The sequence below is a fragment of the Aptenodytes patagonicus genome, unplaced genomic scaffold (genome assembly GCF_965638725.1).
Source record: "Aptenodytes patagonicus unplaced genomic scaffold, bAptPat1.pri.cur scaffold_71, whole genome shotgun sequence".
In the NCBI taxonomy this organism is placed as follows: Eukaryota; Metazoa; Chordata; class Aves; order Sphenisciformes; family Spheniscidae; genus Aptenodytes; species Aptenodytes patagonicus.
Genome location: NW_027472020.1, coordinates 66,809 through 87,913, shown reverse-complemented (window position 1 = coordinate 87,913; position 21,105 = coordinate 66,809). Strand labels below are relative to the sequence as shown.

Sequence of the window (21,105 nt, the reverse complement as noted above, 5' to 3'; positions counted from 1 at the left end):
GGCTGCAGGGTGAGGACTGGCTGGAGGGAAGAGCTGGGAGTGGCCCTGTCCAGGGACGGTGCTTTGGACCAGACCCTGCCCGCTCCTGCTGTTCAGAGACGCGAGCCAGGGCAGTGGGGAGAGCTTTAAGGAGGAGCTGCCGAGCCCTCTCCTTCCCTTTCCCCTGCCCCGAAAAAGCAGTGCTGGAGTCAGGGCAGAAGCAGCCCGAGGGCATCCAGGGGTCTCCAGCGACCGGGATCAGCCCTGCGGTACAATACCACCTGCCGGAGGTGATACCACCCTTGCACGAGCCCTGCTTGTCCCCCAGCGGGGACTTTTGGGGTGAGTTTCCTGCTTTCTGAGGAGGGAAAAGTAACTGCAGGCCATGCCCCAGGCCCGTGGGGACTCCCCACTCCCCTGGGTGGACTAAGAGGATGCGGGTGTCGCCCCACCTTGTGCAGCAGGAGCTGTTCTTGAACGTAGCCAGCCACTGCGTCCCAGACGGCGGTTCGCTCTGGAAGGCAAAGGAAAACCAGGTTGCGCTCTGCGTCTGCCAGCTCTCAACCCTCCAACACCCCCTGAGCTGTGGCACATTGCCAGATGTAAAGTGACATTGATGTCCCCGGCCCCAGATGGAAACACCCCTGCGATGGCTGCACTGCCGAGTCTCACCCACACAGCGCTACAACCGTTGGTCCTGTAAGCACTCCCGCGGTGGCTGTGGATGCCTGTACCTTTGGCGGTGATGCTGGGCATCATGAAGGCGTGCTCCATCCCGTCCCAGAAGTCCATCTTGATCCGCCTCACGCTCAAGGGTTGCTCCTCAGCAGCGACAGCCATGTGGGAGCTCATCCCTGCCTTCGTCCTACGGACGCTCCTCCAGGGTGCAGGACCCACCGTCCCGGCGGCCCCTTTTGTAGCCCTGCACGGCCGTGTCACAGAACCAGTGTGACACCACGGTGACGTGGCCGCCGCTGGCTCTGCCGCCCACTGTGACACGCCGGTGACCTGCCGCTCGCCGTGACCAGGGCTGCCGCCGGCTCCTTCCTCCGTGCACACCGTCCAGCCGACGTACGGCCGCGCTGGCCCAGCCCCGTAATCCTGCGCATTCTCCTCGAACCGGCAGAGAGCGCAGATGGAAACTGCGTGCTCTTGTTGATCAGCTCCGGCGGGATACGCTCGGCCGTCCCATGTTGGGCAAAAATCCTTATTTTACCCCAGCTGCCACAAACAGACCCTTCACAGAACCAAAGAATCGTAGATACAAGTTATATTACAGCCAAGAGGTGAACCCCCAAGCGGTTAAGAGCACGGAACTAACGGCAACGACAGGATTTGCCCGTAAACCGTCGACTTACCCGGTTTTGGCCCTCGTGGGACGCAGCGCGAGGGGATCGGATCGCTTCACCATTCTGCGATACTGGCACCGCCCGGACGGTTGAGGTCACCCCCAAAATTTTAATTCAGGTAAACTTCACGTTATTCGGCTCAGCCTAACCACGGCGCAAAACCTTTCTCTCTCAAATATTCTGAAGGAAGAGGAAAAAGAAAGTTAGCGATTTATCCTTGGGCGGTTTCTTGTCCGAATACGCTTTTTTCAGCCCACTTGAGGCTTACCATTTTTCCCTCCTCTTCAATTTAAAAATAAATAAACGAATCTCTCTATCGTTCTTCATTTTCCAAACGTTGGAGGCTTTGATCTTCCTCGTTCCTCCGCCTTCGCAGATCTCTTGCAGACTCCTCCGCTACCAATGAGGTGCTGAACATTAAAGAAATTTGTCCTGATGTGAATTCTGCAGCATAAGAAAGGATTAAAACAATGGTTTTCATAATTCAGACCTTTTTTCCCTCGTTTTCCTGTAATCCCCTGAAGTTTCCCAAACTACTGAATTCAGTGGCAAGATCTCTGTGCGTCCCCTGGTTATCGCTCCGGTCCTGCAGGCGTTTTGCTCCTTTTGCTCCTTTTTTTTCTTTTTTAAATCGCCTTTTACAGCGGCAAAAATGCTTCCGATGGATTGCGAAACTCGTCGTTCCAGACCTAGCAAAATAGGAGTGTGAATCGGGGCGCATTTCTTGGACCAGCTGACTTGAGTTTAGGCAGATAGCGGATTCACAATTTCTTTAGGTTGTGCCCAATTCCACCAGGTCTCCGGGCAGAGAATATCCTTTAAGTTGCCCAGAGATGGCACTTGCTGGGTCAGATCCCAGCGCCGCTCCCACGCAGCTCCGCTGTGATAGAATTATACAGATATAATGTAATTATACAGTTATTTTATTGCGTTCTTCATTATCGGTCGATTTAAGACCGCTCTAATTACGCTTTTCCTTACCAGCTTTCTGTAAGAGCAGGACAATGGGCGATTACTATGTAATCTTACAACTGCAAATAGCAGAAAAACCCTTTTCTCCCTTAGCAGTTTACGTCCAATTCCTTGAGAAAGTCAAAAGAAATGAGAAATCGGAGCACTGAGGATAAAACAACAACATTTTGGCCACCTGGAAAACTAATGAAACAACACACCTTTTTTTTTTTTTATTGCCATATAAAAAGCATTTCTTTTAAACCCATAGTCCGTATAATCACCGTCTAATTTAATTCCAGCTATTCAACGGCTTAAAACAAAAAGTTTAAAGCTGACACGCTGGCAATGCCAATCATTATAACAAGCACCACTAATCGCTGACTTTCTTACACAGCAACTGCTCCACGGTCGAGCTTCTGTGTTGAAGAATAATGATAAAAATTAAGAACAACGATAAAAAAGAGTCACAAACGGAGTCAATAACTCCACACCAGCCTCTGTTCAAAGGTTCTGCTGCAACCTTTAAACAATTAACAGCTCTTAACGAAAACTAAACCATTTTTGCCCAACTAGATTTTCTCTGCTTTTCCCTCGGGCTCCTAACGTGGAGATTTGATAATGGCAGCGGAAAATACCATCCTCTAGTGCAGTGGAGCGCAAAACAAATCCACTGGGGTGTGGGAAGAAAATGGTTTTGTACTATTAATAAATAAAAGTTAAAATATTTTTATCGTAGCATCTATTTCACCTTTACCCACCTTTTTAAATTTCTGTCTCTGTGTATGCTTTGTGATGCACATAACAGTAGGTAGCACAATTGTTTTCTATACCTAGATATGTATATAATTTATAAATAAAGATGCGTATGTTGGGGGGAGGCGCTCAAAAACTCTTACTGCTGGGGATGCGTAGTCAAAATCTTTGGCGATCGCTGCCCCTACCTTTCTAAACCATTTGAAAGCACTTTCCTGGCTCTAACTGTGACTGTATTCCAGATGGGGTAGATTTTGTGTACAGTCACTTCTTTCTAGTCTGTCCAAGTACATTTGTGTCCTACGTGGATATCTACGCTTAACTGCAAGGCTGTAAAATACGCACGGGCTGCTTGCCTGAAATGTATTCATTTACATGGGAACGATGAGCAAAAATGATGCGGAACACACCGCTGGCAAAATATTGGCCTTATTGCCTTTCTGCGTTGATACGCGCTTTCGTTTTCTACAAATCCTTTTTGAAAAAAACTGGCGTTTTTCAGAATGACGAGAAATTATAACGGCAGGAATATACAAGAAACGCAGCGATAAGCTAAACTAGATACCCTCTGAAGCCAGCTTAAATTCGTTCTCAATACAACTTAACTATATTCACGGCATTATAGCGCAGCCCGGACACAAAACACTCCTAAATTCCTTCATATATAGAAGGAGAAGTTGTGAACGGGTATGTCTGGGATTTTTTGCTTAACGTTAATTTTTGAAGTTAATGTTAAAACCTCCTCCTCACTTACTGAAAACCGACGTGCAGGGACCAAATCTGAACCAACGCCTGTCTTGAAGGTCTCAGGCTGGGCCAGCCACTGAATATAAATACACGTGCGGGGAGGTGCCCTGCTGAAGTAAATTTACTTGCCCCCATTTATTGCAAAATTCGTTTATCCATCTGGGGTGTGATGTTGCCTGTATTAATTAAAAAAAAAAAAAAAAAAAAAGTAACACGGAGAGACCTGCAACGGTTTTCACAACGCTGGCTAAGAGCTGGTCCATCACAAAGGGTTAGTAGCGTGTGGGGATATCGAAACATTAAAAAAAAAAAAGCCAAATTAAAATACCTTAGTTAACATACAACAATAATCACCCCGGGTACTCAAAACCAGCGAGGTACCGTGACATACCCGATTAGCAGTAAATGAGGTCAGCAGATATACACGCTCTTCATACGCATCTGTTAAAAAGAAAGAATGAAGTAAAATGTATTTGCTGGTCACCTTTTCTTTTTTTAAGTTAAATAGAAGAATTGTGCTGCGTGTAGTATAGCTCGTGCGGACTTCCTGCAATGTGTTGGTATGTTAAAAAAAGATAAATCACAATTTTGTGCATTCCTTGCGATGATCTCAGGGGACAGCTTAGCGTTATTACAAGGATAATACACTGCAGGCGTAAAGGATAAGAGACTGCTAGATACGTCTTATCTGAAGACCATTTGAATTTATTAATATCGAGGAAATTAGTTAAAGCTTCCCACTTCACCTGTGGTTAGGTTCCCCACAGGTTTGAGAACAAATCCTTATTCTATACCTTGTCCTAGGCCCAGGGCACAGCTGAATTCATGCAAAATATATATTCTCTAAATAACAACATTAGGTTACTACTGTGCCAGCATTCTACATTTTAGCGGTGTTACTGTTTTACATTTTACTGTAATTTTAGTTTAATTACTTAAGTGTAACCGGTTTACTGTAATTTTTTTTCTCTCTGGTTTGTGCTCCTGCTTCCTACGCCGTGTTGCACAACTACGGACTAATCCTGAAATACAACATTAACTGTTCGTGTCAGCGATGCGCTGAGCTAGAGAGAGGCGACGTTTATGCATTGTAGACTCTGAATTAGTTAATTTAGCGTGGAAACAAGAAACTTTGTACTTACCAATGCGCACCCCGTCATCCCAGTAAAGCTGACCTGCTGCAAGCTGACTGTCATTCAAAGCAACGGTGAGCGCCAACGGGTTTCTTCGGCTATGGAAGAAAAGAATATTTGTCTGGGGTAATTGCATTTTATCTTTCTCAACATAGGTAATACAATATCACTTCTATTACGGACATTGTACACAACTTAACTGAGCTCTGTTACCAGCCTTCCCCGATCCATAGCGTTACCGTTAAAGGAGGAAACCAAAAAAGGAGAAAAACCTGCCATGAAGTTGACGTGCTGCCATACTTCCTGATTCTCTCAGGACTGCTCATGTTTATACCAAATGGGAAATGCTTCCGAGCACAGTGTACATTAAACCAGAAAACTGGGCTTTTCCCAGGTTGAAAATAAGGAGTCCAGGCAAATGCAGGCGCCGTGTCACTAATAGGCGATTTATTTGCCAGGCCACTAATTAAATATCGCCCCCAAAAAGCAAAAAAATGTTACATTAAATTGTAGTCATACCTGTAAAATGTAGTATTAGCAGGGCTTTGCTGAGGGAGGATGTAGCCGCCTCGGATATGGAGGTTGATATGTTCCAAAGGAGATGGTAAATTTCTGAATTGTCCCCTAAAGCCAAGGTACTCACCCTATTCATGATTAAAAAAAAAACAAACCAAACCCAAATAAAACTTGGTCTCTTTGTTGAATTTTCCATTTTAAGCTTTTTTTTAGAATGAAAGTTTATGAATACATAAATACTAAGAAAGTTGTCAGTGCCAATCCTTCTTTAATGCAGAACTATGTGTTTTCAAGATTACAATCTGAAATTCTGCATATATAAACCCATTACACAACACTTGATAAACGGAGTGACTTTTAAAGCCTGAGGCCGTAAGAATTGTTTAAAACTTTTGTCTTCCTCCACACCATCATTCCTAGAAAAGAAGTTCTATGCATCCTTGAAGGGGTTCAAAAAAAGCAAACATGGAAGCGCTTCAGTTACAGCTGTTATTCCACCTTTTTACTGGTCATGTTGAACAGGATTACATTACCACAAAGTGATTAGCAAACAAATTAGCCAAGATGTAATTTTTTACATCGCTAAAAACTCCTACTGGACACGTGTTGGTAAAACAGAGGTGGTGGAGTCACACTCCACCCCAGCACGCCGTACACCTGTGACGGTGGATACTATGGAAATTTTCCTAATCATTTCCATAGTAGGAAAAATAAATATACTAGAGTTTTTAAAATTACTCACTGTGTGGTAATCATACCAGCGGGCATTCGGCAGGTAAGCCTTCACCGCTACAGCACCCTGGAACGACACACTTTTGGTTTAGGTCTATTAAAGCCAGAAAGTACAGTTTAGTTCAAATCTCTTCCAATATTTTCATCCGTTTCTAGTATTTTCTCATTTCTTCCCCCAACTTTTCTGATACTTCTATTCCTGCTATTTCACCTGGTCCAGCGCGGGGCTGACGAGCAGTGCCGGTCCCCACAGAAATTGCCTGTGTATTTCCCATGTCGTTTTGTCTCTCACAAACCTGCAAAGTAACAAAAGAGCGGCCGAGCCCTCGGGGTCAACCTTTCCCAAAGTGTTTCCTTGTTGAAGCCTTTTTTTCTCAGTAAAACTACCATTTCCTCAGCCGCGAGCATGCTACCACTAGTAACAGGCAACATTATTACCTATCTATTCATAATAGATAATAAGGGTCAAAAATTAATCCCTTTTTTTTACAAATGTATCACTTAGTCCTTGTCAAGAGTGTATTAAGATCCTAAAGTGAAAATCTTCAGGGCAATGCCACCTATTACTTAATTTTCACGTCTGCTGTTGCTTCACGTTTGCTGGCCTATACCTACGCACGCACTAGAATTTTTATTTAGGCTATTTAGATCACAAAACTTAAAAAAAAAAAAAAAAACCACACACTTTTGCTTGCTATCAGCAACAGCAAAATTAAGTAGTGGCCCAATTACTTTCTGATTTGCGCTGCTTATTTTTTGACAGGCGCTTTGTCAGGATCAAGTCTCAGATTACTCAAAAAGAGGCCAGGATGACACGCTGACAAGTCAGTGGGGTTTAGTGGAAGACAAGCATTTTTAGATATTAGGCTTCACCTTTAACATTAAGGCATTGATCAGCCTTTGGCACGTATCGCCCCTTCTGACCACGTACCAATGAAGGCTCACGTCTCTAAAAACATGTCTTTTTTTTAAAAAAAAACCAACCTGCTATAACCCCCCCCCCCCCTTTTTTTTTTTTTTTTTTAAAAACTGCCATATCTGTTTGGCCAAAATAAGTCACCGTGTCCTGCAAACGTCTCAAAACGGGCGTCAAACCCCCTATTTTCTCCCCCCTTTTCTGTTTCTCTGCTTAAAGGTTTTGCCCAGCTGTTTCTGCGGCACGTGCTCTCTGATTCTGCGTATATCCAGCACCAGGCAGAAGGTATTTGCTGAATACCACTAGGGATGATGAGAATGAGCTTCAAAATCGATATATGAATTATGTTTCTAGATAAGACAAAAAAGTCGGCACCGTGGGGAACGGAGCCCTTGAGGCGTCACAGCGAGCCGATGCTCAGTGTGCGTATTCTCCATCCCTCGCCGGTTTTAAGAGAAAAATTGCTGTAACAGGGAAAAACCTTTCTAGGAGGCCGACGGAAACCCCAGGGACTTCAGTAGGAATTCATTATGAACGGGGAAGGAAGGACCCCACTTACTCGTGGAGCAGAGGGCGGACGACGGTGCTGCCGTGAGCGTTGGCTTCGTGCATTAACGTGTACAAATAAGGTAAGAGGGTGTATCTTATATTTAGCACTTTCCTGGAAATGTCTTCAAATGTGGAATTCCAGGCAACAGGATCTTGCCTCTAAACAAGAGAGAAGAGTCTTTTGTTATTCAGATGGGATTGTTTTGTTTGGAAGAGACGGGGAATAAAACAGAATCTGCTCATATTTACAACGGACCTCACCTTCAGCATCTTTTCTTTCATCTTATTGCCCCTAAGACCGTGTAATGTAGTGGCAGTAACTGTCAAACATGCCTCAAAATCGACATAGCGAAGCATAGCTGAGGAGATCTGGGTGGAGCCTTGCAAGTTCCTTGCTCTCCTCTAATTTAGAGTACCTTTATTTAGTTCTCTGTTCTTTAAGGGAGGACAAGTAGCTCTGCTCCGCTCGACCTAAAGCTCTCACGAGGAGAAACATGCTGTTTCCCTTATTGCCATTTTTCCAGTTCTCTCGTTTTACAGCTCCCTATAGTACAGTCTCCTGCATTTAGACAGTTCTTTTCATTTATTCTGAAAAGAAAGACAGTATTCTATGGAAGCGGGCAAAGTACAGGAATTTCAGACACTCGGGAATCTCATTCCACTGGTCCCTTTTCCGATTTGCTGGGAAATGAAGAATAATTAGGGATGACACCGGCAAGGTCCGTTTTGCCCCTTTAAATGGGCTTAGCCATAAAAGTAATTATGGTCGTCTCCAAGGTGTGGTATGTTTAAATGAAAATGGCCTGCGTGTAAAAAAATAACTATTTTAGTCTTGTAGAGTTGGTATGTTTAAGTAGAATTGGACCACATGAAAAATAACGATTTTCTTCTTGCAGATGTGGTGCGTTTACGTAAAAATGGCATAGATGGGGAATAAAAAAGTGTAGGAAATGGGGAAAAGGTGGGAAATAAAAAACCTCGGTCGAAGCAAACGTGGAAGGCGCCCACCTTGGCTCCCTTCCCGTTGTGATTCCTCAAGTACGGGTAAAAGGCACCCAGCTCCATCCATCGAGCACACAGCTCAAACTCCGAGTCTCCGAAGAAGCCGCAGATATCTGCTCCTGTCTGAAAATTTAAAAAAAAAAAAACCAACCCAAACAACCCACATCCGATGGCGATACTCTGCGTTTTTGTTAATAAAGATAATTGAAATAGACGGCGATAAGTCGGGAGCAGACAGAAGAGGGCTTTAAACTAGAGGTGCCAGGGGAGGGGAACCTCAATCCATCCCACTCCTACCAGTTGGATGCCAGGGCTAGCAAGGGACACCCAGGGCCTGGAGAAGGGACACAGCTCAGCAGGGGAGCGCCTGAAGAGCAGCACAAAGGAACTGCAGCCAGTGAGACAGCGTCATCAGGGGCCCGGCTTCAATGCCTCTGTGCAAACGTAGCACAGGGAATAAACAAGGGCAGTTAGAGACGCGTGCACGCCGGCAGGGCTACGACCTTGTTGGCATCACGGAGACGTGGTGAGATGGATCCTGTGCCTGGAGTGTTGGCATGGAGGGATACAGGCTCTTTAGGAAGGACAGGCAGGGGAGATGAGGAGGGGGTGTCGCCCTCTATGTCAATGACCAGCTGGAGTGCATGGAGCTCTGCCTGGGGATGGACGAGGAGCCGACCGAGAGCTCGTGGGTCAGAATTAAAGGGAAGGCAGGGACAGGTGACATTACGGTGGGGGTCTGCTACAGGCCACCCGACCAGGAAGACCGAGTGGATGAGGCCCTCTACAGACAGATAGGAGCTGCCTTACGCTCACAAGCCCTGGTCCTCATGCGGGACTTCAACCACCCCGACATCTGTTGCAGGGACAACACGGCAGGGCATAAGCAATCCGGGAGTTCCTGGAGCGCGTCCATGACAACTTCCTTCTCCAAGTGGTAGAGGAGCCAAGGAGGAGAGGTGCTCTGCTGGACCTTGTTCTCACCAACAAGGAGGGGCTGGTGGGGAACGTGAAGCTCAAGGGCAGCCTGGGCTGCAGTGACCATGAAATGGCGGAGTTCAAGAGCCTCAGGGCACCGAAGAGGGCGCACAGCAAGCTCACTACCCGGGACTTCAGCAGAGCAGACTTTGGCCTCTTCAGGGATCTGCTTGGTAGAGTGCCATGGGACAAAGCCCTGGAGGGAAGAGGGGCCCAAGAAAGCTGGGCGATATCCAAGGATCGCCTCCTTCAAGCTCAGGAGCGATGCATCCCAGCAAAGAGGAAGCCAGGCAATAACGCCAGGAGGCCTGCGTGGATGAACAAGGAGCTCCTGGACAAACTCAAACACAAAAAGGAAGCCTGCAGAGGGTGGAAGCAAGGACAGGGAGCCTGGGAGGAATACGGCAAAATTGTCCGAGCAGCCAGGGACCAGGTTAGGAAAGCTAAAGCCCTGAGAGAATTAAATCTGGCCGGGGACGGCAAGGGCAACAAGAAAAGGTTCTATAGATATGTCAGGGACAGAAGGAAGACGAGGGAAAATGTGGGCCCTCTCCGGAAGGAAACGGGAGACCTGGTTACCCAGGATACGGAGAAGGCAGAGGTACTCAATGACTTTTTTGCCTCGGTCTCCACCGGCAAGTGCTCGAGCCTCACCGCCCAAGCCACAGAAGGCAAAGGCAGGGACTGGGAGAATGAAGAGCTGCCCACTGTGGGAGAACATCAGGTTTGAGACCATCTAAGGACCTGAAGGTGCACAAGTCCATGGGACCCGATGAGATCCATCTGCGGGTCCTGAAGGAACTGGCGGATGAAGTTGCTAAGCCACTATCCATCGTATTTGAGAAGCCGGGGCAGTCCGGGGAAGTTCCCACTGACTGGATAACGGGAAACATCACCCCCATTTTTAAGAAGGGAAAAAAGGAAGGCCCGGGGAACTACAGGCCAGTCAGCCTCACCTCTGTGCCTGGGAAGATCACGGAACAGATCCTCCTGGAAGCTATGCTAAGGCACATGGAGGGCAGGGAGGTGATTCGAGACAGCCAGCATTGTTCAGCCTAGAGAAGAGAAGGCTTCGGGGAAACCTTATTGCAGCCTGTCAGTACTTCAAGGGGGCTTATGAAAAAGATGGCGGCAAACTTTTCAGCAGGGCCTGTTGCGACAGGACAAGGGGGAACGGCTTGAAACTAAAGGGGGGGAGATACAGACTAGAGAGAAGGAAGAAATTTTTTATGCTGAGGGTGGTGAAACACCGGCACAGGTTGCCCAGAGAGGGGGTGGATGCCCCATCCCTGGAAACATTCCAGGCCAGGTTGGACGGGGCTCTGAGCGACCTGATCTAGTTGAAGATGTCCCTGCCCGCGGCAGGGGGGTTGGACTAGACGACCTTTAGAGGTCCCTTCCAACCCAAACCATTCAATGATTCTATGGGCCTGACTGCAGCATACACAAAACTCCACCGGTAGCTACCTTGGAGGAATCTAGAACCCAAGAGTTCTACTCCCTCCTGAGGTGGCCAAAAAGACAGGCCAGGAAGCCTGGCAGGAAGCCTGAGCCACTACTAACCATGGTCCTTCTTGCAACAGGAGAGAAACTTTTCAGGTAGGTACCTTCTAGGAGTCCCAGGCTGCTACCTGGGAACGCAGTTTCTGTGTAAATTTTAAAATAGCTCCAGCAACTGCCTGGCAAGTCAAGTGGGCTGTCACCTGGGATGAGATTTTCACTCCGGGGGGACAGCCGCACCGGGGATCTACCAGGGAGAAATCCTCAGCTGCTTCCCAGGAGCGAGGCGACTCGCACGCAGACGCAAATCTACTTGGGTCCCCCTTTGCGCAGAGTCCCTCTGAAACGGAGCTAACTATACGCCACCGAAAACCAACTTGGGCAGCGGGCCCTGCAGCCCCCCAGTCAGCGACCTGCCATCAGAGCTCCCACAATCACAGCCTGCCAGTGGAGGCAACGACAACTGGGCAGCGACTCTGCACCGGGGGTAGGTCTCTGCGCAGAGAAACCAGGCCGGGCACCACTAGAAATACTTTGCGGCCGCGGAGGCTGAGCGCTTCGCCCACGAGGACACAAAACCACCGGAGGAACCACCACGGACGAGCTCCCTCCCGGTGCACAGGCGGGAGGTCAGCTCCTTCCCGGATGAGGCAAACCGACCTGCGCTGCTGCTACCTCGCAGCGGTCCCAGACAGCCGCCTGGCCTGGGGGGGTCCTTCCACCAGATGCAAACCACCTTCGCTTTCCGCCCAGCCGGAGTCCCAGGTGGCTGCATGCAGTTGGAGCTTCCTCCTGGAGGAGGCACGCTACCTGGGGTCTCGACAGGGCAGGGCTCCCGGGCTGCCACCCCGGACACGTGCGCCTTTCAGATGAGGGCCGCCAAAGCCGCCCCGTACCTGGGGGGAGTCCCAGGCGGGTCCCAGAGCAGACACCTCCCGCCCCAAACGGGCGAACTAGCTCAGGCAGGTACCTGGCAGCTGCCTCGGGCGGCTCCCAGCAGCGGAAGAGCCCCTCGGCTCCCGTCGCGGCCTGAGGCTGAGCCGAGGGCGCCGAGCCCGGACGCGCTTTGCTTCCTCACCTCCCCCCGCCGCAGACATCGTGAGGGCACCGGGCGCCTCCCTCGCTGCTCCGCGTGGCGGGAGGTCCCGCGCTCCTTGGGGTGACACCGGCCGGGAAGCGCCAGGGCCTTCCTCCCCCCGGCTGCCCCGGGGACGCGGAGGGGCCCGGCAGAAGCCGCGGGGGCCGGGCGGGCCCGGGCCGGACGGGCCGCAGCCGGGGGCGGGTCCCTCCCCTCAGGGCTTTCCCGCCTCTCTGCCGGCCTCCCGAGAGCGGCGCTGGGATTGGGCAGGGCACGCCCGGCTCCGATTGGCGGCGCTTCCCGCGGCGGCAGCCGATTGGCTGTCGCCGTGCCGGCCGGGGAAGGCTCTGGGCTGAAGTGGGGGAGCGTTCCAGGGGGAGGGGGCGGTTGTCATGGCGGCGGCCCGGCCCAGCCCCTGCCGCAGCCTGCGCTGTCAGGCGCTGAGGGCCCGCCCTCCGAGGCTGTCTTCAGTTTTGGGCCCCTCGCTACAAGAAGGACGTCGAGGTGCTGGAGCGTGTCCAGAGAAGGGCAACGGAGCTGGGGAAGGGTCTGGGGAACAAGCCTGCTGAGGAGCGGCTGAGGGAACTGGGCTTCTTTAGCCTGGAGAGAAGGAGGCTGAGGGGAGACCTCGTCGCTCTCTACAACCACCTGCAAGGAGGTTGTAGCGAGGGGGGGGTCGGTCTCTTCTCCCAGGTAACAAGCGACAGGATGAGAGGAAACGGCCTCGAGCTGCGCCAGGGGAGGTTTAGATTGGACATGGGGAAAAATTCCTTCACTGAAAGCGTTGTCAAGCACTAGAACAGGCTGCCCAGGGAAGTGGTCGAGTCCCCATCCCTGGAGGTATTTAAAAGACGTGTAGATGCGGCGCTGAGGGACATGGTTTAGCGGGCACGGTGGTGGTGGGTTGACGGTTCGACTCGATGATCTTAGAGGTCTTTTCCAACCTTAATGATTCTATGATTCTCACGCACAGCACTGCGAGTTTGCTCCAGGAAGCGTGAGGGAAATTCCCTTCCCAAACTATCCTATCAGCCGGTCTTTACGGCAGGAGAGCGCGTCAACGGTGTGACTGTCCATGTTAGTTCACAGCAGGGGCTGAGGTGCGATGAGGTACTGGAGCGTGGCCGCAGGCTCTGGTAGTGTTTGTGCTGAAGTAAAACGAACGAAAGGACAGCCCGGCCCTGGAAAGAAGGGCTGTGCTTTGTGGAAGCTTAGAGCTGTCCGAGAAGGATAAAGGGCAGCCCTGGATGATGCCACCAGTGACACTGAGACCCTGAAAATGAGGGGAGGGATCCTGAAAATGAGGCTTTGGGCGCTAAAAGTGAAAATTGTGGCTTCAAATGAAATATGAGGCTTTGGGCCCTAAAAATTGAGAATTGGACTCTAAAAGAAAAGAGGCGCAGAACCCTAAAAAGGAGGCCTTGGGCCCTAAAAATGAGACTTTGGACCCTCAGAATTTGGCGTCAGAAACAAAAAACAAGGATTTGGACAATCAAATGAGATTTTGGACTCTAAAAACAAAGACCTGGGTCTTACAAATGAGGCGTTGGAGCCTCCAACTAAAGCTTTGGTCCCTAAACCCGAGCCTTTGTTCCCCAGAAAGAGGGTTTAGACCCTACAAATCAGTATTTGGCCCCTCAAAATGAGGGTTTGGGCCTTCAAGATGGGGCTTTGGACCACATAAATGAGACTTTGGTAACTTAATATGAGAGTCTGGATCTAAAACCGAGGACTTGGACTTTGAAAATAAGAGTTGGGATTGTATAAATGAGGCTTTGCACAGCCAGTTGTGGCTTTGTAGCCTAAAAATGAGGCTTTGGACCGGGAAATTAGGTTTTGTGTCCTGTAGTAAGGATTTGAACCCTACATGTAGGGTGTGTGTATATATATATATATACACACACCCTAGAGACACATCTCACCCCCACACTGAGCTCCTGGTTCTGGGTAGGTCTCTCCATTTTGGCCCTTCAACAAGGTCTTCCAATTCCCAGCCCGGCACCCTCGGATCGCTTGCAAACCGGTGCAGAAAGATCTGCCCCTGCAAAGTGAAATTCAGCTTTGCAGACCCTCATCACTCGCTCGCGCCAGTGTCCTCAGGAACAACCTTTGCTCAAGGTCAGGGACTGCATCTTTAGGGCGGCATCAGGGTGGCCCCTTCCCCCCCGATGCTGGAGGGGGTCCTAAGCAGAAGCTTCCCGTAAGGACGGTTTGGTTCCTGGGTTGCATAGGATGGATTTGGGCAAGGAGGAAAATGCCAGGAAACAGCAGGGGACGCGAGTGCCACCGTGCTGGGACTGGAGGTGGACCTTCTGTCAGCGTGGGTGGCCCACGGGATGGCCAAACAGGGCACCTACCTGGAGGATTTCATAAGTAGAGGTAGAAAGTGGATATAAATTGGGTCATCTGGGAGATAAATAGGATAGTAGAGAGCCCTGGCTCTACCCCAGGTGGAAATAGAAAGTCCAGGCCAGCGGAGCTGGGCTCAGCCTTGCTCTCTTTCCTTCCCCGGTCCCTTATGGCCCTGGGCGTAAGCTTAGGTGGCCTCCGCTGCCCCTGCACGTACGTGCCCTCCATGCCTCCCCAGCTGCACTTGCATTCTCTCCCTTCCCCTCCAGGGATCTTCAGTTCTTCACAACATTGCTCCAAGTGCCTGGTTGCCCTCTCTTGCCCCCAAAACCACCTTCCTTTCCATAGCGGCCATGGAAAAGGTCCTTTGGATGGAAGAGGTCACGAGGGAAGGTCCCTCAGATGGCCCCGCTTCCAGGGCCGTGCTCGGCTGATCTCAGAGCCAACCGTAAAAACCCCTTCTCCCCCGTTCCGGTTGCAAACAATTCAAAAAAAGTCAACGCCCTTTTGCAACTTCTCTGTGTTTTTATTCATCTCTTTTTCCCCGATCCCTCCAGGTGGGGCCTCTCCAGCCGAGGGAGCGCTGAGCTCGTCTTCAGCGCAAGGCATCGCCTCGAGCCACTTGCACCAAAACAGAGGTGTTCGTCGAGGGGTGCCTCGAGCGCGCGGGCCTCAGCGCTCCGCGTCCAGAATACAGACTTCTGAGGTTATTCCGGCACTGGCCAGAATCTCTCAGGACTGAAGTTCACAGTTTTCTCCATCTTGGTCTCGGCAGCGGCTGCCCGAGAACCTCGTAGGCGGGCTCCTCGCGCAGGCTGGCCTCAGAGCTTGTTACCGATAAGACGGCGATTACGGGTGTTACGAAGGTCGCCGCTTCCCGAGCGTGGGAGGGCTTGGCTTTCGCCGTCTGCGTCGTGGCGATTTCAGCGAGGATTTTCTCCACTAGTCCTCCTCCTCCTCCTCCTCCGTAGCTCTGAAGTTCTGCTGCCTGCGCTCGGCTCTGCCTTGGTGCTCGGGCGGTGGGCGCGGGTTTGCCCTTGGGTTGGCCGGTCGCAGGCTGCTTTTTTCCAGGGGAACCACATAGGATGACCCGCCGCTGCCTGGAAGGACACAATGGGAGAGGTCTAACCTGAGGAGGTCGATGGGTTTGTCGCCACATCCCGCCCTCGCGAGCCACGCGCCTCTTTGTGCAGCCGCCGGCGGCTCGGCTGAGGAAACCCCCTGAGCCAGGACCCTCGGCTGCCACTCGGCTGTCCCCGTGCACAGCTCAGGAGGCCACGCTGGGGCTCTCCTGAAGGGCCCGAGAGGAAGCAGCCCTGTGAAACAGGGGGCTCCCGGCAGCCCCATCCCGCCCCTCCGGGCGCTGCCGTCACCACTGTTGAGCGGCGATGGGCAGCGAGTGTTTGGGGCTGGGCAATGGGCTCTTGCCGGGTCAGGAAATCACAGAATCACAGAAGGCTTTGGGTTGGAAGGGGCTTCTGAAGGTCATCTAGTCCAAGCCTCCCTGTGAGGAGCAGGGCCGTCTTCGACTAGATCAGGTCGCTCAGAGCCCCCCTCCAACCTGACCTTGAACATTTCCCGGGATGGGGCAGTGACCGCCTCTCTGGGCAAAAGGAGCCCGTGCAGACGCCAGCCCTGAGCCTCACCTGACCCGAGAGCTTCTCCTCCTCCTCCTCTTCCCCCTGATTTCCCAGAACGGTGGTATCTCATCATTTGTCGAGCTTGGACTAGCTGGAAAGGGAAAACCAGGGAATCCCACTGGAAACAGGAAGGAGAGACCTCGTCAGAAGAGCGTCGCCGGGACGCTGCCGGCCCCGGTGACAGGCAGCGCTGCTCAGGCCTCTTTCCAAAGCATCCGAGAGGGCCGTTCTGCTCCCCCTCCCATCCGCTGTCTCCAGAGGCCCGGCACCCTCCCCAGCACCGGCGCTTGCCCCGGTTCCCCACTTCCAACGTGCTTTTGCAATCGCCTCATCAGCGCCCGGGTTGGGACTGAGGGGGCTGGGTGATGCCGGGGAGGTGACAGGGACACTTTTGGTGGGGTCACTTCTGAGGGGGGAGGAGAGGGCCTTGGATCACCATCCTCCCACCGTACCCTTGGGCACGTCCCACCCCAGGGCTCCGTTTCGGTGAAGCCGACGAGTCGTCGGGAGAAAAGGCTGGGCCGAGCTGGCATGAAGCTTTGGCCTAAGTCGGAGCCTTTTGACCCGCAACGCCGGTGCTTTTCCCCACCCGATGACAGAACTTGGTTGCCCGTGCCGTGGAAAGGAGCCGGGAGCTGCTTTACCTTTCGTGCCTTGCCCGAGATGTGGCAAACCCTCCCTTCTCATCTGCTTGTCCCCGCCGGGGACTTGCCTCGAGGTCTTGAGAAGAGGCCTGGGCAGCGGCTCGGCCACAAGCTCCGTTTCAAACCTGGCAACAAGGAGAAGACGCCGACGTGACCCAGAGCACCACCAGCACTCGCTCGCCGCAATCACCTGCTGACGGGCAGACTTTGGAAGGGCCATAAAGGCCGTTCTTTTCCCCAAGTCTACCGTGTTTTTCCAATGTCTGCTGTGCCCCATCCCCAAGGACAGCCCTGGGAAATGGAGTCCCCTGGCAAAGAAGCCCTGGCCGCCACGGGAAGAAAATGTTGCCTAAATTCCTCTGTCTTTCCCATCAGATCTGCCTCGTGGGACCGACTACAACCTGGGGATGCCAACAAGAGCCGCTGCCTGGTTGTCCCCATGGGAGGACATCCGTGGTCACAAGGAGCAAATGCTACCTTGAGCGTCTGCACCAACCAGCGGCTGCGGCCGCCAACGTACTCACTCGGGAAAGAGGATGACGCGGCCGGAAACACTCAGCGAGGCCACGGGTGCCACCCGGGACACCAGCATGTCCAGCAGCCAGGGGACCTGCAAGGGAGGACCGCAAAGATGGCAGGATGCCCTCCGCACGGCCGAGGCGCTCCGAATCGGAGGAGCCTGAGGCAGGGGGAGTTGTTAGGACCGTAGCTCTCGCCTCACTCAAGTGGGATGACCGCATCCCGGCCGGGCCACGCGTGAGCATCGCCACAACACTGCCGCGGGAGTGCCCGCGCCACAGCGAAACCGAAACGCTCACCTTGAAAACAGCTTTTGCCAGGTTCTCCTTCCCGGACAAGGTCTCCAGGAAGTCATAGTAGAATTTCATTTCCACTCTCCTGCCTTCGATGAGGAGCACCCCAACGTTCCTCAGGACGAGGGCGACGTTCGCCCCCTTCCCCAGGCAGTGAGAGAGGAGGGACGTGACGCCTAGGATGCAGCCCTCCACTTTTCGCCGGGACACAGAGGCGTCCGTGGCCACCTTGGCGTATTTCAGAGGCTCCAGCTCCTTATTGCCTGGAAAAGCACAGGAAGGGGATGGAGGCGCTCGCCCACTGGCCCTTCCGCAGGCATTTCCCAAGGGCTGCTTACTGCAGTCATCGCATCGCCCCCCCCAGGAAAAAAAAAAAACATTTTTGGGCCTGCTCTGCAGAGAGGGAGTTGCTTTAGCGGAGCATCTCAGACCCAGGGCAGGGATGAAACGACCCTGCAGCCAGCCAGGGTTTAATCCGACGTCTTACCGGGCAGGTAGTCCTTGTCGTCCATCAGGTTGTGGACAACCACCAGATTCCTGGCCAGGCGAAAGACGGGCCTCTGGGTAATCACGGCCTCGTTCCCAGCCTGGATCCACTGGGGGACAGCGTCGAAGGAGCCGAGGGTTGGAATTCGGACTCCCTGGAGCAGGAGAGAAGGCAAGGGCTGCAGAGTGAGGACTGGCTGGAGGGAAGAGCTGGGAGCGGCCCTGTCCAGGGACGGTGCTTTGGACCAGACCCTGCCCGCTCCTGCTGTTCAGAGACACGAGCCAGGGCAGTGGGGAGAGCTTTAAGGAGGAGCTGCCGAGCCCTCTCCTTCCTTTTCCCCTGCCCCGAAAAAGCAGTGCTGGAGTCAGGGCAGAAGCAGCCCGAGGGCATCCAGGGGTCTCCAGCAACCGGGATCAGCCCTGCGGTACAATACCACCTGCCGGAGGTGATACCACCCTTGCACGAGCCCTGCTTGTCCCCCAGCGGGGACTTATGGGGTGGGCTTTCTGAGGAGGGGAAGTGTAACTGCAGGCCATGCCCCAGGGCCATGGGGACTGCCCACTTCTCTGGGGGGGACAAGGAGGATGTGGGTGCTGCCCCACCTGGCACAGCAGGAACTGTTGTTGGACGTAGCTGGCCACCGCAGCCCAGACGGCTGTTCACTCTGGAAAGCTGGATTCTGGCGAAGCTCAGAGAGAACGTCATCACAGTGAGGTATCTAGGCAAGCTCAGAGCCCCAGTGTTTGTGGGGCAGTGGAAGAGCTGCCAAGGGAAGGTGAGGGCCAGCAACAGCTTGCAGTCCTGGCACCTTTCGTGTGGGAGCAGTCACTGTGGGTTTTCATTTTCGGAGCCGGGCTCCATGCTCCTTCCCAAAGCGTGTGCTTGTGTTTTTGTGTGTGCGCCTCTGCTCTATCTCACCGATAATCCCATAATGTTCCCGTTATACCTGGTTCTTATTTGCAGCTGAAATTCAGCCTCCTTTGGGGGACCCCTGCATCTTGGGCTTTAATCTCTGGGCTGTGTGGTCCAACTGAAGGAGAAAGGGTCGGGGAGGAGGACACATGCCCAGATCCATTCCTTGCCCCTCTGGCTTGCCTTGTGTTGGCTGTCCAGGTCCAATAAATACATCTAGTGTCTGTACGGTTGATACCTTCTACCTTCTGGCTTGCATCTGTAGAGGGCTGATGTCTTGGGGAGAGAAACATGGGCAGGAGGGGTGTGATGAGGGGGTCACGTTTACACGGCAAACCACCCTGGGGATCAGACCCCCTTCGTCGGGCATCTGCTTCCAAAGAAGAGTAGACAGCCCACCCCAGCACAGGAGCATTGCAGAAGCTTACCACCACACCCTTGGGCCAGAGGGTGCAAATCAGCCCTGGGAAGTGGGTGATTTCCAAGACTCTGGAGCCTGCCCACTGCCCGCACAAGGAAGATCCAATCTGACTTCCTCTCTCAGTGCTGGCTTACACCACGCGGTGGGCATCAGCCCAAATGCCGGGCATCGCAGGAAGCCTCAAGCACACATCACCTCCTTCCCGGATGCACGTGGCGTAAATCAGGCATGCTCAATGGGGCTGAATTCCCCTTTGTACAAGGAGACACAACCCACTGTGTGTGGGAACATGGTGTATTTCTACGGTTAGAAGCTGGGGCATGGGGCAAATAGAGATCAAACTCTGTGTTTTCCCAATGAGCTCTACAGAGGAGCGCCAACGATGGCTAAAACCTTCAGCCTCTGCCTTTTCCAGCACCGTCCCCGTTTGCTATTTTCATAAAATACCAAGTTGTGGCAGAAAAGCCTTGCTTGAAAAGACACTTCTGCTTTTATGATGAAGATGTTCAGGGCGCAGGAATATTTTTCTTATCGCCTCTCTGTCACCATTTGCCATGGAGGGACCCAACAGGGCACTCCTGGTGCGCCCAGGAGACAAAGAGGCATAAGGCACTCTCTTTAGCATTTTCCCAGGGTTTGAAATTCAGGAGCAGGCTGGACCTGGAGTGACAAGAGCTGCAAGTTTTGCTCAATCACTCCAACCTTCCAATTCATCCGTCCATCCATCAAAACATCCGTCCATCCATCCATCCATTCGCCAAACCATTGCAGGTACCCGCTCCTGCCCTATCAGCTACTCAACCACCTGTAACATCACAAGCAGCTGCAAAAGCAAAGGGCCTGATCTTGACCAATCAGCTAAACAGAAAAACGTGACACCACAACCATGTGCACAAGCCAGGGGCCTGATCCTGCCCTATCAGCCACATGCAAGATCAGAAGCACATGCACAAGGCAGGGGAACGGAATGGAATGGAATGGAACGGAACGGAATATTTTTCAGTTGGAATTGAGCTACAACAATCCTCTAGACCAACTGCTTGACCACTCCAGGGCTGACCAAAAGTTAAAGCATGTTAATAAGGGTGTTGTCCAAATGCCTCTTAAACACTGACAGGCTTGGGGCATCGACCACCTCTCCAGGAAGCCTGTTCCAGGGTTTGAACACCCTCTCGGTAAAGAAATGATTCCTCATGTCAAGTCTGAACCTCCCCTGGCGCAGCTTTGACCCATTCCCAGGTGTCCTGCCCCTGGATCCCAGGGGCACCTCCCTCTCCATGTCCCTCCTCAGGAAGCTGTAGAGCGCAATGCGGTTGCCCTCAGCCTCCTCCCCAAACAAGACAAACCCAGAGTCCTCCGCTGCTCCTCAGAGGACATGCCTTCCACCTTTGTTGCCCTCCTCTGGACACATTCGAGGACCTTCACATCCTTCTTAAATGGTGGGACCCAGAACTGCACACAATTTTCTTGGCTGCCTGGGCACACTGCTGCCTCCCGTTGAGCAGGACCCCCAGATCCCTTTCTGCAGGTCTGCTCTCCCGCCACTCCTCTCCCAGTTTATACTTGTGCCCAAAACCAAATTCCGTTTTATGAGGACAGCGTGTAGTTAGCCAGGGTCAACACCAAACCACGACTCCTTTCTGCACATAATAAC

At 52.3% G+C, this 21,105-nt stretch overlaps 2 protein-coding genes across 2 annotated transcripts; both read right to left on the bottom strand.

Moving 5' to 3' along the window:
- Positions 1–2,043: 2,043 nt before the first annotated feature.
- LOC143173367 (sucrase-isomaltase, intestinal-like) lies at positions 2,044–12,341 on the bottom strand. Its single transcript, XM_076363593.1, has 9 exons — positions 12,187–12,341; positions 8,637–8,753; positions 7,639–7,787; positions 6,375–6,459; positions 6,174–6,230; positions 5,435–5,559; positions 4,925–5,013; positions 4,174–4,223; positions 2,044–2,410 (listed from the first exon to the last, which is right to left on the bottom strand). The coding sequence occupies exons 2-9, from the start codon at positions 8,691–8,693 to the stop codon at positions 2,390–2,392; spliced, it is 633 nt and encodes a 210-aa protein (XP_076219708.1). The 5' UTR covers positions 8,694–8,753; positions 12,187–12,341; the 3' UTR covers positions 2,044–2,389.
- Positions 12,342–15,280: 2,939 nt separating this feature from the next.
- On the bottom strand, positions 15,281–19,321 carry LOC143173376 (uncharacterized). Its single transcript, XM_076363599.1, has 6 exons — positions 18,119–19,321; positions 17,638–17,894; positions 17,344–17,429; positions 16,820–16,944; positions 16,182–16,293; positions 15,281–15,635 (listed from the first exon to the last, which is right to left on the bottom strand). The coding sequence occupies exons 1-6, from the start codon at positions 18,141–18,143 to the stop codon at positions 15,281–15,283; spliced, it is 960 nt and encodes a 319-aa protein (XP_076219714.1). The 5' UTR covers positions 18,144–19,321.
- Between the last annotated feature and the right edge of the window lie 1,784 nt (positions 19,322–21,105).